Raw genomic sequence first — 18,303 nt, 5'->3', positions numbered from 1 at the left:
CCTGAATGTCATCAAAATGTCTTCCTTTCAATATTTCCTTTATCTTTGGGTAAAGAAAGAAGTCATTGGGGGCCAGATCAGGTGAGTAGGGGGGCGTGTTCCAATACAGTTATTTGTTGACTGGCTAAAAACTCCTTCACAGACAGTGCCGTGTGAGCTGGTGCATTGTCGTGATGCAAGAGCCATGAATTGTTGGCAAAAAGTTCAGGTCGACTAACTTTTTCACACAGCCTTTTCAGCACTTCCAAACAGTAAACTTGGTTAACTGTTTGTCCAGTTGGTACAAATTCATAATGAATAATCCCTCTGATATCAAACAAGGTTAGCAACATCATTGCAACAAGTTCGTGAGCCTAATTGTCAGACCTCGTAAACCAACTGATATATTACAGTGCTCTACACAGTGAATTAATGAATAATACAAGAGGATACAGGGCACACAGCTCAGTCTTGGGATTTTTAAGGAAGGCTCCCCAGAGAAAGTGACTCTTGAAGTATTTGTTAGGCTAATTAAAAAAAGGTGGGGTGTGGCTGGGCATGTGAGGCAAGGAAACACTTTGTGAAAATACATAGAAAAACGCTATATGAGAATATAGAGCATGAAATGGCAAAGAATCACAAGTTCTTAGGGTGTGGCTACCAGAGAGAAAGAGACAGAGACAGGGAAATACAGAGGCTTAGGAGGCGAGCCAAGGGGGCAGGAATTGAAGCTGGAAGCTGGAGGCTGGAGTAGGAGGTAGAATCAAGCTCATGGAAGGCTGCCCTTGAATGCCAGACTAAGAACCTTGGACTTCATCCTGATTGCAGCAGGGAACTCACTGGCAGGCTCTAGAGCCAGGGAATGACCTGCTCAGATCTGATTATGGAACTACAACATCATTAAACCTTTCAGTTAATCTGAAATGGGAATTTTTTTTCATTTAAAGATTTCAGATTTTGTTAGAAGTAGTTAAAGCTGAATGTTAGATATTTATAAAAACTTGCTGATGGTTTGATCTGTGTCTTGAAACCAATCTTTCATCTGTCTTGACTTTCCAATAGAATGTGGAAATTCTGAGTTTAATCATAAATGTTAACTTGAAAAAAAACCTCAATGGGAAACTGCATATATTTGGTTTGGATCACCATATGGAAACTTCAAAGGAAGCAACACTTTCTGATTTAAACTGTGAAATGTATTGCTAGATACCATCGTTAATGGGTACTTAAGAGTCAAATGCGGAAAAGCAGCATGGTGGAGATGATTCCAGATGTACTTGCTTCCTTTAAAGACCCAATTAAGATGAAACCTCAATGTCCGTTTTTATTCTGTACATCATAAGTGAGAAACATCTAAGGGTTTAGCACAGTTTAGGGCTTTTTATCCTAATTGAACTAAAAAGTGGAGCTTTAATTTGATTTAAGAAACAGCAAAATCATTTAAAACATTTTTGGGTTTTCACAGTAATAAGTGAGTAATACGTATATGTAGCTTTGCTTCAGGCTGCAATCTCATAATCATATAAGGTTTCTTAGTCTTATGATTAAGAAATTATTTTCTTGATCAACTACTATGTTTATTTTAAATGATGTTTTCAGTTATCAAATATTTCAAACATAAAGAAAAATACAGGCAATGAAAATATCTATGTATATAGACTCCAGATTTAAGAACACTTGAACAAACAGAAAAGTATGCCCATGTTTTTGGTCAGGAAGATCTACATCATAATAGGTCAGTTCTCCCTGTAAATGTAATATGATTCCAGTGATAATATCAATAAGGTTTTGTGTTTGTTTGTTTGCTTGTTTTAAATTAGGTGGGTTTCAAAGTTCGAGAAGAAATAAATAAACTAGGATTGCCTAGAAGATTCAGGAAAACAAGAATAATGAGGGAGGACTAGCCTCACCATGTGTTAAAACTTACTGAAAAACTATAGCAAATACATGTGTTGGTTCTGGAACATGAAAAGAAAGGAGCTATCCAAGCAATATTCATTCTTTTCATCCGTACCAACAACAACAATCAACATGCCCTACTCCCCTAACCCCTCTCCTCCCCACAATCCACATTTCCCAATGTCCTTGATAATGTGAGGAAAATAAAAGCCCTAATTTGTTTAAACTACTTTGTTGCATTTATCTTTTGCAGCATGGTGAACCACTAAATTTAGTTTGTTAAAGCAACAAGTAATCATTTCTTTTGCTCATAGATTTGCAGTTCGGTCAGGATTCAGCAAGGACAGGGCCTCCTTGCTGTACGTGGAGACAGCTGGAGAAGCTTGAAGGTGGGGCCTGACATTTTATAGCTCATCCACCTGCATGTCTGGCTGCTGATCCTGGCTGCTAAGCAGGGACCTCACTGGGTTCTGTTTGCTAGAACCCCTACCCGTGTCCTCTCCATGTGGCTGCTTGTGTCCCCGTAGCATGTACAATGGACCAAATTGTTTATATAAGAAATCTACTGCAGTGTAATAGCCATTTCTTTAGGTTATATATCTTTTCTACAGATTGCTATTAAGAATTACTTTAAGTGTGGTGCTCTACAGCTTCACTGAGATGGATTTGCCTTTATTTATCCTACTTGGAACTTGATATGCTTCTTCAATCCAAGAACCTTTCATCAATTCTGGAATATTCTCAGCATTTATCACTTTTTCATTTATTTTCTCATTTATCTCAATGTTTTCATCTCATTATCTCAGTTTTCTTCTTCTGGGAATTCTTTTAGGTATATATCTTCCCATGGAATTGCCATATTTTTTAACCTCTCCTTTTATATTTCTGATTTCTTTGTCTATGATACATTCTGGGTATTACTCTAAGATCTTTTTTCCAGTTGACTAATTCTTTCTGTAGCTATGTCTATTCTTTGGTGTGTTCACCTCTTCAGTTTTTAATTTCTTCAACTTGGTTTTTCAGTTTTAGAAGTTCTTTATGGTTTTAACATTTTCATTTTTTCTCCTTCATTATGGTTTCTTCATTTACCTCTTTAAAGCTTTAAAGAATGCTATATTAAGTTTCTTTAAGAGCTTTCTATCATCTCAAATTCTTAAGGAACTAATTTACATGTTTGTGGTAACCACTGACTTTCTTCATACTGGCTTATTTTTTCAGATGGTTTGAAATGTTTATATTGTGAGCTCATCTTTATTATATGTTATGAACTAAACATCCATTTCTGCCCCGAATTCATATGTTGAAACCTAATCCTCAATGTGATGGTATTTGGAGGTGATTAAGTCATGAGGGGGGAGCCTTCATGAATGGGACTGTGCCCTTATAAAAGCTCCCTCACCCCTTCCTTTATGTGAGGACGCAGTGAGAAGACAGCATCTGTGAACCAGGAAGTGAGCTTTCTCCAGACACTGAATATGCCGGTGCCTTGATCTTGCACTTTCCAGCCCCAAGAACTGTGAGAAATAAATATTTGTTATTTAAGCCACCCAGTTTATGGTCTTTTTGTTATAGCATCCAAAACAGACCAAGACAGCATGGGTCACTGGAGCATGGAAGTATCCCTTCAGAGCAGTTTTTTGTTTCTCCTGCCAAGGACTGTACAACTTTTATTTTCTCAGCTTCTGATTCTTTCACTTATAATATAGTGTAAGTCTGAATCCCATACCTATACATGGAACTTTGATTTCTCATGGGAGCCTTTTTCCTCTATTCAGAGTGCCAGGTAGAGGACAAGCTTCATCACTGCTTCCCTAGACCAATAGGTAGAATTTTTCAAGTTCCTTCTTGGAAAGAGGTATCCTTTCCAAGGTCCTGGATTGATGCAAGGGTAAGTTCAGTTCCTCATTCCTAGATAGGAACAAAGCCATATGTACTGTTTCTGCGAAGGTGTTAAAACGGAAGCTCACACTAGACCTGTATGTACTTCATAAATCTCGGAGTTCTCTTTTTAGTTGCAGCACCTGGTATTTTCCTTTTTTTCTTTCATTTGAGCTTGGATAAGTATTAAAAATATATATTTGACATATTTTTAGTAAGCTTTTTTTTTTTCATATTTAAAGTTGAAGGATGGACTGAGCCTGCTAACTCTGCCATGTTGTCAGAAGTTAACATAGTTTATAAAGTTCATGTTTCTCGAGGTAATATCCTTAGAGAATCTGCTTATTAAAAATTACTCTGCTTATTAAAAATGTAGATTTTTGGGTTTCATCTATGATTTATTGAATCAAAATCTGGAGATGGTGCTAGAGAATATCTATTTTATTATTTTTTTAATCTTATATGTACCAGTTTATTTAATCATCACAATAATCCTATGCAGTGAGTTCTTTTATTATATTTATTTTAAAAATAGGGAAACTGAGATATACAGAGGTTAGTCAACAGATTCAGTTTGATTCAGAGGCCAAATGCCTGGCCATTACTCTTTTTTTTTTATTGTGAAATAAACATTTTTAAATTAGTTCCAGCTGTACAACACAGTGCACTAGTTATACTTTTTACCCCTCAAAGTGACACAATCTGCCGCCCCACTCTTCCCACCCCATATCATACATATCTATTATAATTCCCTTGACTCCACTCCCACACTATACTCCACGTCCCGTGACTATATATATATTCACTTATAGTTGACATACAATATTATACAACATCAACTTCAGGTGTACAGTACAGTGATCAAGCCTCTACCCCATCCATGAAGTGGTCTCCCTAATAACACATGTGACCATCTGACACCCTACAAAATATTTACATTATTAATTATATTCCTCGAACTGTCTTTCATGTCCCTGTGGCAATATTGTAGTTACCTATTTATGCTGTCTAATCCCTTCCCTTTCTCCCTCAACTAGCAACCATCAGTTTTTCCTCTATATCTCTGAGACTATTTCTGTTTACTTTGCTTGTTCATTCAGTTTTTTAGATTCCACATATAAGTGAGATCATATGGTATTTGTCTTTCTCCGACTGACTTATTTCACTTAACATAATAGTCTCTAGGTCCATCCATATCATTGCAAATGGTACAATTTCATTCCTCTTTATAGCGGAAGAGAATATCTATTTTAAATGATTAAAAAGTAAGCGTGTAGCAAGTTTGCTAGATACAAAATCTATATATAGAGAACTCTGTTTTATTTCTATACAATAACAATGGGAAATTGAAATTTTAAAAAGCAATATCACTTAAATAACATTAAGAAATATGAAATGCTTGGAGATAAATTTGACGAAAGACTTGTAAGACCTATATGCTGAAAACTATAAAACATTGTTGAGAGAAATTAAAGACCTAAACTATACCTTGTTAATAGGTAGGTAAATTCAATATCATTAAGATGTCATTTCTCCCCCAAATTCATCTTTAGATTCAATGCAATCCAAATCAAAATCAAGCTGCATTTTTTTTTCTTTTTTGTATTTAGAATTTGACAAGCTGACTCTAAAATTCACATGGAAAGGCCAAGAACCTAGAATAGCAAAAACAACTTTGAAAAATAAGAATAAAATTGGAAGGCTATTACTGCCTGATTTCAAGACAACTTTTAAACTACAGTTATTGCAATAATCCAGGATAATTTCCTCATCTCAAAATCACATCTTTTACCATATAAGATAATATTCTTCCTTTTGCCATATGCAATATTAGGTAATATTTACAGGTTCTAGGAATTAGGACATAGATATCTTTGGGGGCCATTATTCAGCCTACCACAGATCCCATGTGGATGCCCAGTTGTTTTAGCTCCATATGAGTATATAGCCCATCTTTCCTTATTGATATTCAACACCTGCTCTGTCATTAATCAAATTTACATAGATGTGTGCATTTATTCTGAATTCTCTGTCCTGTTTCCTTAGTAATTTTTGCACTTTCTACTCCGATACCACATTATCTTAATTACAATAGCTTAATAATAGATTTTAATATATGAAAGGCCAAGTCCCCTCAATTACTTCCTCTTTGTTATCATTGTCTTGGTTATCATTGGCCCTTTGATTTTACATTTAAATGTTATAATCAGCCCATCAAATTTTACCAAATTCTACTTGCTGGCATGTTGTTTAGTAAAGTATTAAAATTATAGATGTAGATCAATTGGAAGAAAATAGATAACTTTATGATATTGAGTCTTCCTTTACAAGAACATAGTCTAGTTCTCTATTTATTTAGATATTTGTTAATATCTTTCAGTAAAGTTTTACAATTTCTTCCTTGAAGGTCTTAAGTATATTTTGTTAGATTTATTTCTAGGTACTTTATATTTTTGTTGCAGTTGTAAATAGTATCTGAAAAATTAATTTTTCTGATTGTTGCTGCGTCTAGAAATGCAGTTGATGTTTGTATATTGATTTGGTAACTGTAAATCTTACTTGATCTTATTAATTTTAAAAGATTATTTCTTGATTCTTTAGGATTTTCAGGCAGACAGTCCTAACATATGTGAGTAGTGGCAGTTTGTTCTTCCTGCTTGTACTTTCCTGTGTTCTTGTCTTACTGCACAGGAATGGAGCTCAAGTATAACCTTGGACACCTAAGATATCTTAGATGGCAAGTTTTGAGAGCCTATGGGTACATTTTCTGGTATTTAATGCAATGTAATCTATTGCATTCAGGGGCTGTTAAAAGGGTTCTGTGGTGCATTTCTCTGCTTCTTATGTGTGAAAACAGGAGGCTATAATCATAGAAGAGAAACTGTCCTATTTAAAAAAAAACATTTTAATATTATGCTCTTCTAATAAAGAATCTGGCCTTAGGGTTTACAAGTTTCTTCAGACTTGTCCCTCTTGCTGCTGTTTGCCAGGACAAGAAAAATCCCTGCTTTAAAAATCTTGTGGAAAAGTAGCATTTGTAATGTAACACTAAAATTTAGACTAACTCTTATAAATGCAAAGTTAGGTGTTACTTGTATTCCTGTTCTATCCTGGATGAGGGAAAAAGTGCTAGCTACAAATAAGGCAAATTCCTTTGAAGTAATTAATAACTCCCAAAGAAACATTTGGCTCACTGCTTTGTTACAACACATCTCCTTTTTTTTATTATTATTTATTAAGGAAGGCAGTCAAGGTAACAGATGGGGAAAGCTTTAAGTCTGACAATTATAAATAGTCTTGCAGTTTATTCTACAATATATTTGCAATTCCCTTTCTTTGCCATTCTGAAAAGCTGGATCTCTGTCAAAATACTTTTCTCTTGACCAAGGAGTACAAGTCATTGCCAATAGATTCAAACACTAAAATAATGGAGCAGGGTGGTAAGCTCTGGGCTCTCTGAAAGCTTTACTTATGTTCTAGAGTGTTGTCAACACGAATACATGGTCTTTAGAGAAACCCCTTTTCCAGGGATCAGATGGATTGGGCAAGGGAGCACCCTTTGAATACATCTGTTATTCCAAATATTACTAGGGTTGCTTTTGTTTCTTATAATCAAATTAATACTTGCCTAATGACCACTGTGTTGCCAAGCACTACGGGGGACACAGAAAAGCATTCCTGTCTTTAAAAGGACAGTCATGGAGAGAAAGCATTAAATATACAGAAGCTAAATAGCAACAGAAGGCAGTGGAACATAAAATGTCACAAGGCATTATAATGATGATGATAAATTAGAAATATCACTTGGGTATTCAAAGTGTATTTGCTTTAATACTGAAAATTACATCTAACAGAGAATCCAAAGTATTTTGAATGCTCAAAATGTTACACACAGAATAAATATATAACTTTTTCTTAAATAACTGAATTTAAGGAAAACCTGTCAAAATATCAAAGATTTTTGAAAGCAGTGGTATCCCCCCACTGTCAGGGAGGACATGGAGAGACAGGAACCATTTAAATACTGTTGTTGTTTGTGTGTGAATGTAGAACCTTTCTGGAGGGCAATATGCCCATAGTTGTCAGAATGCCAAATGTGCATCTCTTTGTTCTGGCAATTCTATTTCCAGTAATGGTGGGTTTGATAATTTGAATCAACTCTCCCTCTAAAAACAGATAGAAGAGCAAGGCGCAGTATTTTTAAAAACTTTTTTGAAGGTAAAACAGAGCTACTAGGACAGTGAAGAATTATGGAGCCAAGATCCAGGAGACGGAAAAAAAACAAGACAATTAGACTTTGGGGGGAACGTCTTTAGTCTTAGTGACACTGACTTTTTAAATAGTTATGGCAGAGAAGCTGAAAAGTTAAGTAGAGTTAGTGAAGAAACCATAGGAGCTAATGGGAAACCTAAAGAGAAAGGGCCCTGGTAATCCCACAGGCTTGAGGGTGGGACCCAGTGAAGTGGCAACTGGGAATGGATCAACCCTCACAAGGACTGATGCTCAGCTTTGAATCAGTTTTCAAGTATCTACTTGATTAAGACCATTCTCCAGTGGGGTTCAAAGAGATAAGTAATGCCTAATGTTCTAAGGCATCTATTGTATATGAAGAATTAACTTCTCTTTTTATATCTAGGATGGTAGTAGCTACATAATCCTTCTAGGGAGAATTGAGAAAATAGTCACTCAAATGATTTGCTGTAGGGCTTAACTCTCTCATAGAATCTAAACTGTAAATGGTTTGATTAGGTCATCCGGGATTGCTAAGGACCTCTAGTCACGAGCCACAAGCTGGAGGAAAATAACATCTTAGGGCTTCAAATTATCCATAGTTTTTTATATACACAGATAAGACTCAATTGAAATAACCAAGCATATGAGGAGGTAACACAATCTGATAGAACATCAAGATAAACAATTGAAACAAACCCATAGGGGGCCAGATAATAGAATTATCAGGCACAGATTTTTTAAATGTTCTTATTAAAGACAAAGTTGAACAGAGTCCTGGAAACTACAAAAAAATCTATTGGAAAGTCTAAAACTGAAAAGTTATAATGACAAATTAAGAACTCAGTAGATGAATTTAATAGCCTATTAGATACAGCTAGAGATAAACTTTGTAAACTGGAAATTAAATAAATCAAAAGGAAATATCCACACTAAAGCATAGAGAGACAAAATACAAATTAGAGCATAAAAGTCAAGCGGAATGTGGCAAAAAGGTCACACATGCATTATATACTATTATATATTAATAATATAGAACATATATTATCTATGTATATATTATAAATATATTTCTCATATTATCTATGTATAGAAGGAAAGAAGTAAGAACATGGAGCATAAGCAATATTTGAAGAGATAATTACTAAAAAATTTCCAAAAACTGATGAAAGGCATCCATCCACAGACTCAAGTAGTGCCACAAACCCCAAGAAGGATAAATGCAAACCACACCTGGGAACGTTATAGTAAAACTGCTGAAAAACCAAAGACAAGAAGAAAATCTTAAAGCCAGAAGAAAAGACATATTACCTCAAATGAGCAGTATGACTATAAGCTGAGTTCTCAACAGAAATGGTGGGAGACGAGAAACAATAGAATGATATCTTCAAAGTGCTTAAAGAGAATATAGGAAAATTGTTCATAAATATGTTCAAGGATATTAATTACAGTATAATTTGTTATAGTGAAAAGTTGGAAACCACTTAAATATCCAACAAGGGGAACTGGTTAAAGATATTTACCTCTTCTTTAGGTGAGGATATGTAAAAATGTTCCCAATTTATTATTAAGTAAAAAAAGCAGGTTATAAAGTAATATAGCATATGGTCTCATTTTACATTAACAGTATTTAAATATGGTTAAGTATGGAAGGATCATCACCAAAATGCAATAGTTATCTTTGGGTGGAGGAATTATGAGAGAATTTCCACTTGCTCTATAATATTTGTATAATGATCATGTATTATCAAATGGAGATATACCCATTTTTAAAAAGGAAACAAAGCCAGTCAGTACTTTAAAGGTTTGTGCTCTGTGTTGACCCTGCGTCCACTGTGGATGTGTAATAAGGGATACTGGTTAGTGGATTCAATTACTTGTACGTGAAAGGAACTGCAAAGTAAGGATCAGGTAAGACTCACAGGCTCAGATCCCTTAAAACCCTGGCTTTTCCTAAATCTAGGGAAGATCGACATGAACAACGTCCCTTGGAGTCCCATGGTGACTCATGTTATAAGGAACATCAATCAGTGGTCAGTTTCCTCTGAGTTAGAGAAATTACTTTCCTTTATAAGAAACCTAAGGATACAGATAAGATTGGGTTAAATTTTCTTGTTAATTGTTTTTCTTCTGCTAAAATGTCAGTCTAAATTGCAACATACTCGTAAGCTATTTTCTAACTAAGAAACAAACAGTATTCCTGTTTCTTAATAATAAGCTATATCTTCAGCATTGACTAAATTGCAGTTCCCTCAGTCCCAGGTAAGGAGTTGGTACAATAATCTTGAGTGCATTGGTAACAGTTTTGTGGATAATTTGGGATAATAAAGCATCATTTGGGTAATAAAATTTGAATTGTTTTTACAGGCCGAGAAATCCGCCTGCCCCTCCGAATCAGAGGGGAAGGAATGGGACCAAAGATTCACTTCAACTTTGAATTGCTGGATATTGGAAAAGTTTTTGTGGGAACTGTACATTGTTATGAGGTAAGCACTAGAGTTGTTCACCGAGACTCAAATGGTACGTGGCTTTTTTGGTTTTCTTTTGTGTGGGTTTTTATTGATAGAAAATTTGTGCAGTCGCATCCATTGCCATTATTCATACTTATTCAGGCCCCAGAGTGAGCTAACTCTTTCTCCTCTCTCCTGGTCTTTTGAGTGGAGCAACTTTTCCCATCCTTTTGAGCCTCCTCTAACTTTACAAAAAGCACCAAAGCCATAATTTAATTGGTTTTATCCTCATCTTTTTGTAGGTTGTAAAGGGGAGCTCCATAAATACATCTCCCCATCTGTTTAATACTTGTTCTATGACAACTTAAACCCTATATCAGAGGACAGAGAGTGTTTTACATTTTCTGGAATGTCCTAATGGGGATAGCGGTTTTCACACCTAAGAAATTTCTCTAAATGTACTTAGTCTGCAACCAGTGATTTAAAAACCAATCATTGTGCTTTCTGGAAGAGCCCTCCCTGCTTTGTCTTTCCAATTAAAGAGAAAATGATCCTTTTACAAGATGTACTCATGGGTTCATAAGGGCCCCAGTTACCTCAGTACCACCTCATCACTAAATTGGTATCTAGGACACTGTTTTACATTATTAAACTATCACCATTGAAACTTTATTTTAGAAAGATTCCTAAATTGTAAATGTTTATATTTCTATAAAGGTAATAGTAAAAGCAGTTATTTAATGAGGGACAAATAGGTGTCAGGTTCCATGCTTTGTTATGTGTGCTTGTCTATGAGTATGTTATAGCTTCTAATCCTTACAAAGCCATGAAAGGCGGGTTTTATTGTACCTACTTTAGAGAGAAGAAATACGAGGCAGATAGTGGTTAGTTCAGTCCACAACATCACTCTTCATGCATGTTAAGCATGCATACATTGATTCATTTAGTCCTCACAAACCCCCTTTGGAGTAGGTAGGTACAATGACTATACCCATTTTATAGCTGAGGAAGCTGAGGCTTAGAGAAGTTTTACTAGTTGAGGTAATTAATGCTAGATTCGGTAACAAACAAATAAAAACATATATTCTCTCAGTCATGATAAGAGTCTGTTTTGTTGCTTATATAAAGTCCTAAACAAGATTGCTCATCAGCAGATGGCTCTCCTCCAGCAAGGAACGGGGAATCTAGGCTCCTTCAATCTCATGGCTCTGCCACCCCTAGCACGTGACCTGCAAGATTGCAGTATAATATGTATCACACTGGCAGAAGGAGAAAGAGCATGGAGGGTTGCACATGAGAGATTTTTATACGAGGTAGCACTAGAAGTGGCTCGTATGATTTTTGTTGGCATCCCATTAGCTGTCCATAACTGCAAGGGTGGCTGGGAAATGTAGTTTAGCTGTAAGCGCAGGAAGAAAAGAATGTGGGCTCAGGTGAACAGCAAACCTGACTCGGCCACATATGTTAAGTGATGTGGCAAGGTCGCACAGCTTGTAAATGGTAGTGAGCGCTGGGTTAGTAGGGCTCTGTGTCCTGTGGAAAGAGAAGGCCCTTTGCTGGCTTTTCAATACCTCAGGCTGTCACCATGGGCACATCTAGCCTACCGCCAACTCACCTCTCAGCCCAGCTTAACCTGGCATGTACGGTAAATGCCTGACGGCTGTTGAGAGCTTTCTACAATGTCATTGTCCCCATAGTCATTACTGTGGCCTAAATGGGATGATGTGAAAGGTAAACAGGGATGTTAATGTCATGAGGAGATGGAATAGACGTAAGAGCACATTGAAATGAAGAAATCAGTCACATGACTGTCATAAAAAGAAAAATGGCACAACTATTCTGTTGCAATGTCCTGTATTGCATTTTGGAAGACAAGGAAGGAAGGAGGGAGGGAGGGAGGGAGGGAGGAAGGAAGGAAGGAAGGAAGGAGTCACTTAAGGAGGAAAATAAAAAGGCACAATAGTTCTTGAAAATAAAAAGGCACAATAGTTTTTGAAAATAAAAAGGCACAATAGTTCTTACTAAATTGATATTCTGTCTAATTTATCCAGTGTGAATTTCCCTTACATCTCACAGACTGTGTCTGAAGGATGCCACGTCACAAAAGGGCCTTTAGTTCTGAGGCAAAATGGGTATGGTTTCCCTGAGTGTAATAATTTCTTACAGATTTAATAGGAGTGTACTTTAGGTCGCCACCCCTCACCCTCCCAGATTTGAACAGGAAAGCAAAGCACGGCCAGCTAAGTAAGTGTTAAATGAGGTGCTGCATCAGACTGGGATGGTTTTGAGAGCTGCGCTGTGGCAGAGAAGGACATGGTAAGGTGCTTGTTATGGGGCTATTTTGCACTCTCTGCATATTTAATGCTGATGCCTCATTGCATCTCTCTTTCAGTTTATTACGTTACCTCCTTGAGACAAATTTGAATAACTACCTATTGCCCTTAGTCATTGCTGAGCTTAGCAGACCCATGAAGAATAAACCAGAACCCCAAGAGTATACACTCTCCCCCAGTGTAATTAGAAGGAAGACAAATGACAGGGTCAAGTTTCTCCTCTCCGAGGAGTTGGACTGCAAGGGTAAGGGTATCACCGGTAATCCAAAGGTCTCAGAATTGTGCCCCAAACAATTTAGTGGATTCTGTATAAATAAGGCTGCTTTGCCAGGGGAGAATGACATGCACACAGAGGGGCTGGCACCTTATAGAAAATCTGGGTAGAAAACATTGGTGTTAACCAAAAAATAAAAAGACAATCCATGCATCTTCTCAGAGAAGAACAAGCATCCTTCAAGTCACCGCTAACACCTTTGAGTTGCCTTTGAGTTACCACTAATGCATGTCAGTTGCTTCTTAAGCACAGGTAAATTTTAAACCCAATCGCTTAGCATCGGGGCTATAAATAGCAATCACTGTCATTGAAGCACTCTTGGCCAGGCATTATTCTAAAAGTTACATGAGTTAATATCATCTTTACAACAATCTGACAGGTCAGTAGTACTTGCATTTTACAGATGGGGAAATGGGGGCACAGAAAAGCTAAGCAGGTTTTCCAAGGTCACACAGCTAGTAAGTCGGGGGCAAAGCTGGGATTTGAATATTTGAATTCATACGTTTGGCTTCTGAGTCCCTAGTCGTAATCACTTTTCTACATGGTTGCTTTCAAAGAAGTGAAGGGTAAGCATGATTCCTATGATCAGGGAACTTAAAACAGAGAGAGGGAGATGGGAAATAAATGTAAAAAGATGAATAAAATATCAAGTAGCAATTAGTTATGTATCTATTTTGGTGCATTGTCCATCTTCTCTTGGCAGAAGTGGTTGTCTTTCTCTGCAAGAGCCCCTGATTCTGTCCTACATATGCTCTTGACTCCGATATGCTCTGCTTCTCTGGAGGCAACCTGAGCTGGTGGGTCCCCCTGTATCCACCCCACCCCAGTCCCCTGGTTACCTAGCATGCTTCTTTTTTTTTTTTTAAAGATTTTATTGGGGAACTGGGGGAAGGGAACAGTGTTGGGGAATTGGGGAAGGGGACCGGCCAAGTTGTTGTTCTTCAGTCTTCGTTGTGAAGGGCGCCAGTCGCCATCTGGCAGCCCATCGGCAGCTCGTGGCCTCTAAGCTCAAGGTGCTGTGTTCAGTCTTAGTTGTGGGTGGGCATAGCCACCATCCCATGTGGGAGTTTTACCCAGCAGCCTTGTTGTTAAGAGTGCACGCTCTATCCACTGAGCCATCTTGGCAGCAGCTCAGCTCAAGGTGCCAAGTTCAGTCTTAGTTGTGGGTGGACATAGCCCACCATCGAACAGGCAATCTTGTTGTTACACCAGCTGAGCCATCCTGCCATCTGTTGGCAGCTCAGCGACAGCTCAGCTTGGGTGCAATGTCACTGGCCCATGTGGGAATTGAACCGGCGGCCCTGTTGCTCAGAACTCGCGATCTTAAGCCAACTCTTAACCAACTGAGCCACTCAGCTGGCCCCCTGGCCTGCTTCTATTTATTACAACAACAAACATCCAGGCCAGGCACTGAGTATGCGCTATCTCATTTACTATAAATATACTAGGTCTCCTCCTATACCTTTCCACAGCTCTGCCACCCCCATTCTTACTTTTCACCACGAATCTTGCAAAACAGAATCTACAATAGTCAACCCCTATTTCCTCTGTACCCACTCATTTGTACTCTGGATTCTACAATCACATCCCATTGGAATTACATTCTTTTTCAAGGGCGGGGATAACCTCTCATTAAAAATGAAAAACCTTAATATTTTCTCATTCGACCACATTCGACCCTTTCTGGAAATTCTCCTCCCTTGGCGTCTAGGTTCCTAACATGCCCCACATCCCTTTCTGAATGTTTCTTCACGATCTCCTGGGCTCTTTCCCCTCCAATACCTTGAGTGTAGGTTGAGGGCGGTTCCTACATAAATAGAGAGAATGAGTTGTTCACCTGTCCAGGTGTAAGCATTGTCAAGGAAGAGAGATTGTGTCTGGAAGTTCAGGAATAGAGCTGTGTGGCCATAGTACAGACTCACAGAGAGGAACTGTGGGAGGCGGCAATGAAAGCGATAGACTGAGCCAGCTGGAGAGGACTTTGAATGCCAGGCATGAGCTTTTTACACATACATACCCAGTGTGCAATCAAGCGTGGGCAGTGACATGGCTGCAGAACACTAGCATATAGGAATAAAACTTTTCTATAGTAAAACAATTGCCTGCATAGCACCCCCAAACAGTTATCCAGCCAATAAGAGTTTGAGTTGAAAATATTCCAATAGGATGAAATCTAATACCACAACAAAGAACCTGGAATCCACAATGATGTCACACTTACGTTCTTCAAGCTACAATATGAACAGAGGCTTAGGTAGTTCTTGCTCCTCTATTCTGACTCGCTTTCCATTTTTCAGTATGCCACTTTATCTCAGCCTTCTCATGCACACGCGAGAAATACCTACCTTTCTTTGGTTACTTTGTAGAGAGTATCAAAAAACCATATTTTAAGGCTCTTCTTCAGTAGATGTGATTGTGATCATCAGTCTTTATAGCATGAGTATAACATACATGACTAACTCCATCTTAAAGAGGAGACAGAAATACAAAATTATTTTCTGGTTTGGGACTCCTGTCTTCCAAATTTCAAGAGAGAAGAGTGTTCATTTCTGCCCTGGAGTTTTTCTTTGGGTCTAATTCCCGCCATTGTGTCTGTGTGAGTATGAAACAATACAACCACATGCTTATATGAAAATAAATCAGAGGCCCACTGCCTACCTTTTTATTGATATAGGCCATACTCTTCAACAAAGGTAGCATCGATGCCCTCTTCAACATGATCCCTCCAACTTCGGCTTTGGGGACCTGCTTTATTTTCAGTCCCAAGGAAGGTATCATCGAACCAAGCGGAGTCCAGGCTGTCCAGATTTCCTTCAGTTCCTCCATCCTGGGACACTTCGAAGAAGAGTTCCTGGTCAATGTCAATGGGTCACCTGAGCCTGTGAAACTGACCATTAGGTAAGATACATCTATAACTAATGTGGAAACTAACTGCTTTCTCTTAAACTTTGTAACTAGATTATGTCTTGGATATTCATAACTATCTTTGTTGATATGACCACGTCAACATAACGGGGTGTTCTGAATTTCCACCAGCACTTCCCTACTAGACATGTGTAACTTGTACCATGGTTACAGGTGCTATTTTGAGATCTAGTTTTTCTGTAAGCTATCACCTTATAAAACAAGGACTTACTCATTATATTACTTTCTAGTTACTCTCTCTGTTTTAGGATGTTTAGGGAAAATAAGTTATTAACACCTGTGTAAAATCATCTCCTTAACTAGTATCATAGTTTTGCTAAACCGTCATCTTTCCTTTTAATTTTAAGGAAATTCTTTAAATGCTCTTACCTGTAATGCCTACAGGTATTATAAAAGATCTACTTATAGTGTCAGTCAGCCAAGGCTGGACACTTGCAGCTTTTGTGCCGAAAGTCTTTTGATGGCTTCTCCAGCTGCTTGTGATAATTGAAAGTCATTAATAAAAGAGTTTGTCCTTGGTTTTAAAAAGAGGTTCTCTGTGACCAACCCATTGGAAAGATCTATAACTTTGGTTCCCGGTGCTTATAAAGATCTTATCTTCAGAACACACTGCAGATTCTATTTGGATTCCTACAGCAACAGGTTGTTAATTACCATGGCAGTCTCTCTCATTATGGCTACTGCTAGCAGGACCTCCCTCCATCTACAACTGATGTCCCCTTCAGAGTCTGCAGATAACATAGAAAGGAGACCGACACATATGGCCTGAAGAATTATAGGTATACTTATTGATCCTATGATATCTACTGGAAATTCAGAATCCCAAGACCAGCTCAAATGTCATTACCATTTCTTCTTAATTCTTCTTTTTTTTTTTCCTTCTGAATTCTTTCACCTAAGTATCCCTGTTATGGGGTGAAATGCATCCTTCCAAAATTCATATGTTGAAGTCCTAATACCTAGTACCTAAGAATGTGGCTGCATTGGAGACAGGATTTTTAAAGAAGAAACTAAGGTAAAGTGAGGTCTTATGGATGGGCCCTAATCCAATACGACTGGTGCTCCTTATAACAAGAGGACATTAGGACAAATACACAAATAGGAAAAGACCACGTGAAGACATAGAGAGAAGATGGCCATCTACAAGCCAGGGAGGGAGTCTCTCAGAAGAAACTAATCGTGTCAACACATTGATCGTGGACTTTCAGCCTGCAGAACTGTGAGGAAATAAATGTCTGTTGTTGAAGCCACCTTGTCTCCGGTACTTCATTGTGGCAGTCCTAGAAAACTAATACAATCCCTAACAAGGAGAATGAATAGGCATATACCCCAGGGGTTCAGTGGCACTGGCAAGACTGCTGCAGTCATAAACTTGAAGTCTAAAGACTTATCTGAAACATTCACAAGCCATTTACATTCTCTTCCATAATGCATCTGTGTTTGTGATCATTCAAAAAAATCAGAGTTGCTTTCCAGATATTTGAATAACATTGACTCTTCAAGAAGATGCACTGTGGTTATCCTGGCCCATGATTGACATCCTTCAGGGATGTGCTTACTATGAGAAAGACAGGAGTACTTTTTCATATTATATGAACTTCAACCCACTTCTCACCTCCACAACAGTTCTTATCTCATGAGAAGCAGTGGAGATGGTTATCTGGATAAGCAGGAAGAGCAAACCTGCAAATGCAACCTTTATCTCTCATTCAGAGATTATCCAGGGCCCTCAAGGGCCCTGGATAATCTCCATCAGATCAGCTATTGAAAGCCCCCAGCTGAATCAAGGCTTTCTGACTTTTCTGGCATCAGGAGTATTGTTCAGAATCATGAGTACCCTCCACAATATCCAGCATCATACACAGGCCTCCATACAGAAATGGGGAAGATAAAAACCTTAAAGCTGTGCTCTTATAAACATTTAAGATAAGAGGAATAATGGCCCTATCTGTAGGTAAGAAAGTGTAGGATATTAAAGGACCACAATTTTACTTTTCATGTAGACAAAGGGAAAGCAAAATGCTGGCCAAGACAGGCTAACTATCCTTCAAGTTGAATTAGAAAGCTCCTCCCAATATCATCTGGCCATGCCCTCATTTTAAGTTTAACCTAATGATTAACACTATATTTAACTATCAACGTACACACTCTACTTTATTTAGGAATAAATGTGTATTTGTTTTATCAACTCTCCCAGGAACCTACTCACAAGTGAACTTGGACTTAGTTAATACTCCAGGTGCTCTGTGGAGGTTGTCTCTCATTTTATCCTCTGGACATTACCATTCGCCCAAACTCCCATGCCACTTTCTTATTTTGGATGTTTATTCCTGGT

The 18,303-nt window shown here is 37.9% G+C and overlaps 1 protein-coding gene across 1 annotated transcript in view; it reads left to right on the top strand.

The window, feature by feature from the left end:
- Positions 1-18,303, top strand: part of HYDIN (HYDIN axonemal central pair apparatus protein) — a 355,182-nt gene that overhangs the window by 133,355 nt on the left and 203,524 nt on the right. The window contains exons 11-12 of the mRNA XM_019653707.1: positions 10,354-10,472; positions 15,718-15,941. Of these exons, the coding sequence (XP_019509252.1) occupies positions 10,354-10,472; positions 15,718-15,941 (343 nt within the window). The remainder of the gene's footprint in view (positions 1-10,353; positions 10,473-15,717; positions 15,942-18,303) is intronic.

Source organism: Hipposideros armiger, unplaced genomic scaffold, assembly GCF_001890085.2.
Source record: "Hipposideros armiger isolate ML-2016 unplaced genomic scaffold, ASM189008v1 scaffold_9, whole genome shotgun sequence".
Lineage (NCBI taxonomy): Eukaryota > Metazoa > Chordata > Mammalia > Chiroptera > Hipposideridae > Hipposideros > Hipposideros armiger.
The sequence above is the reverse complement of the archived record's forward strand: the minus strand, read 5'-3'. Positions and strand labels throughout refer to the sequence as shown.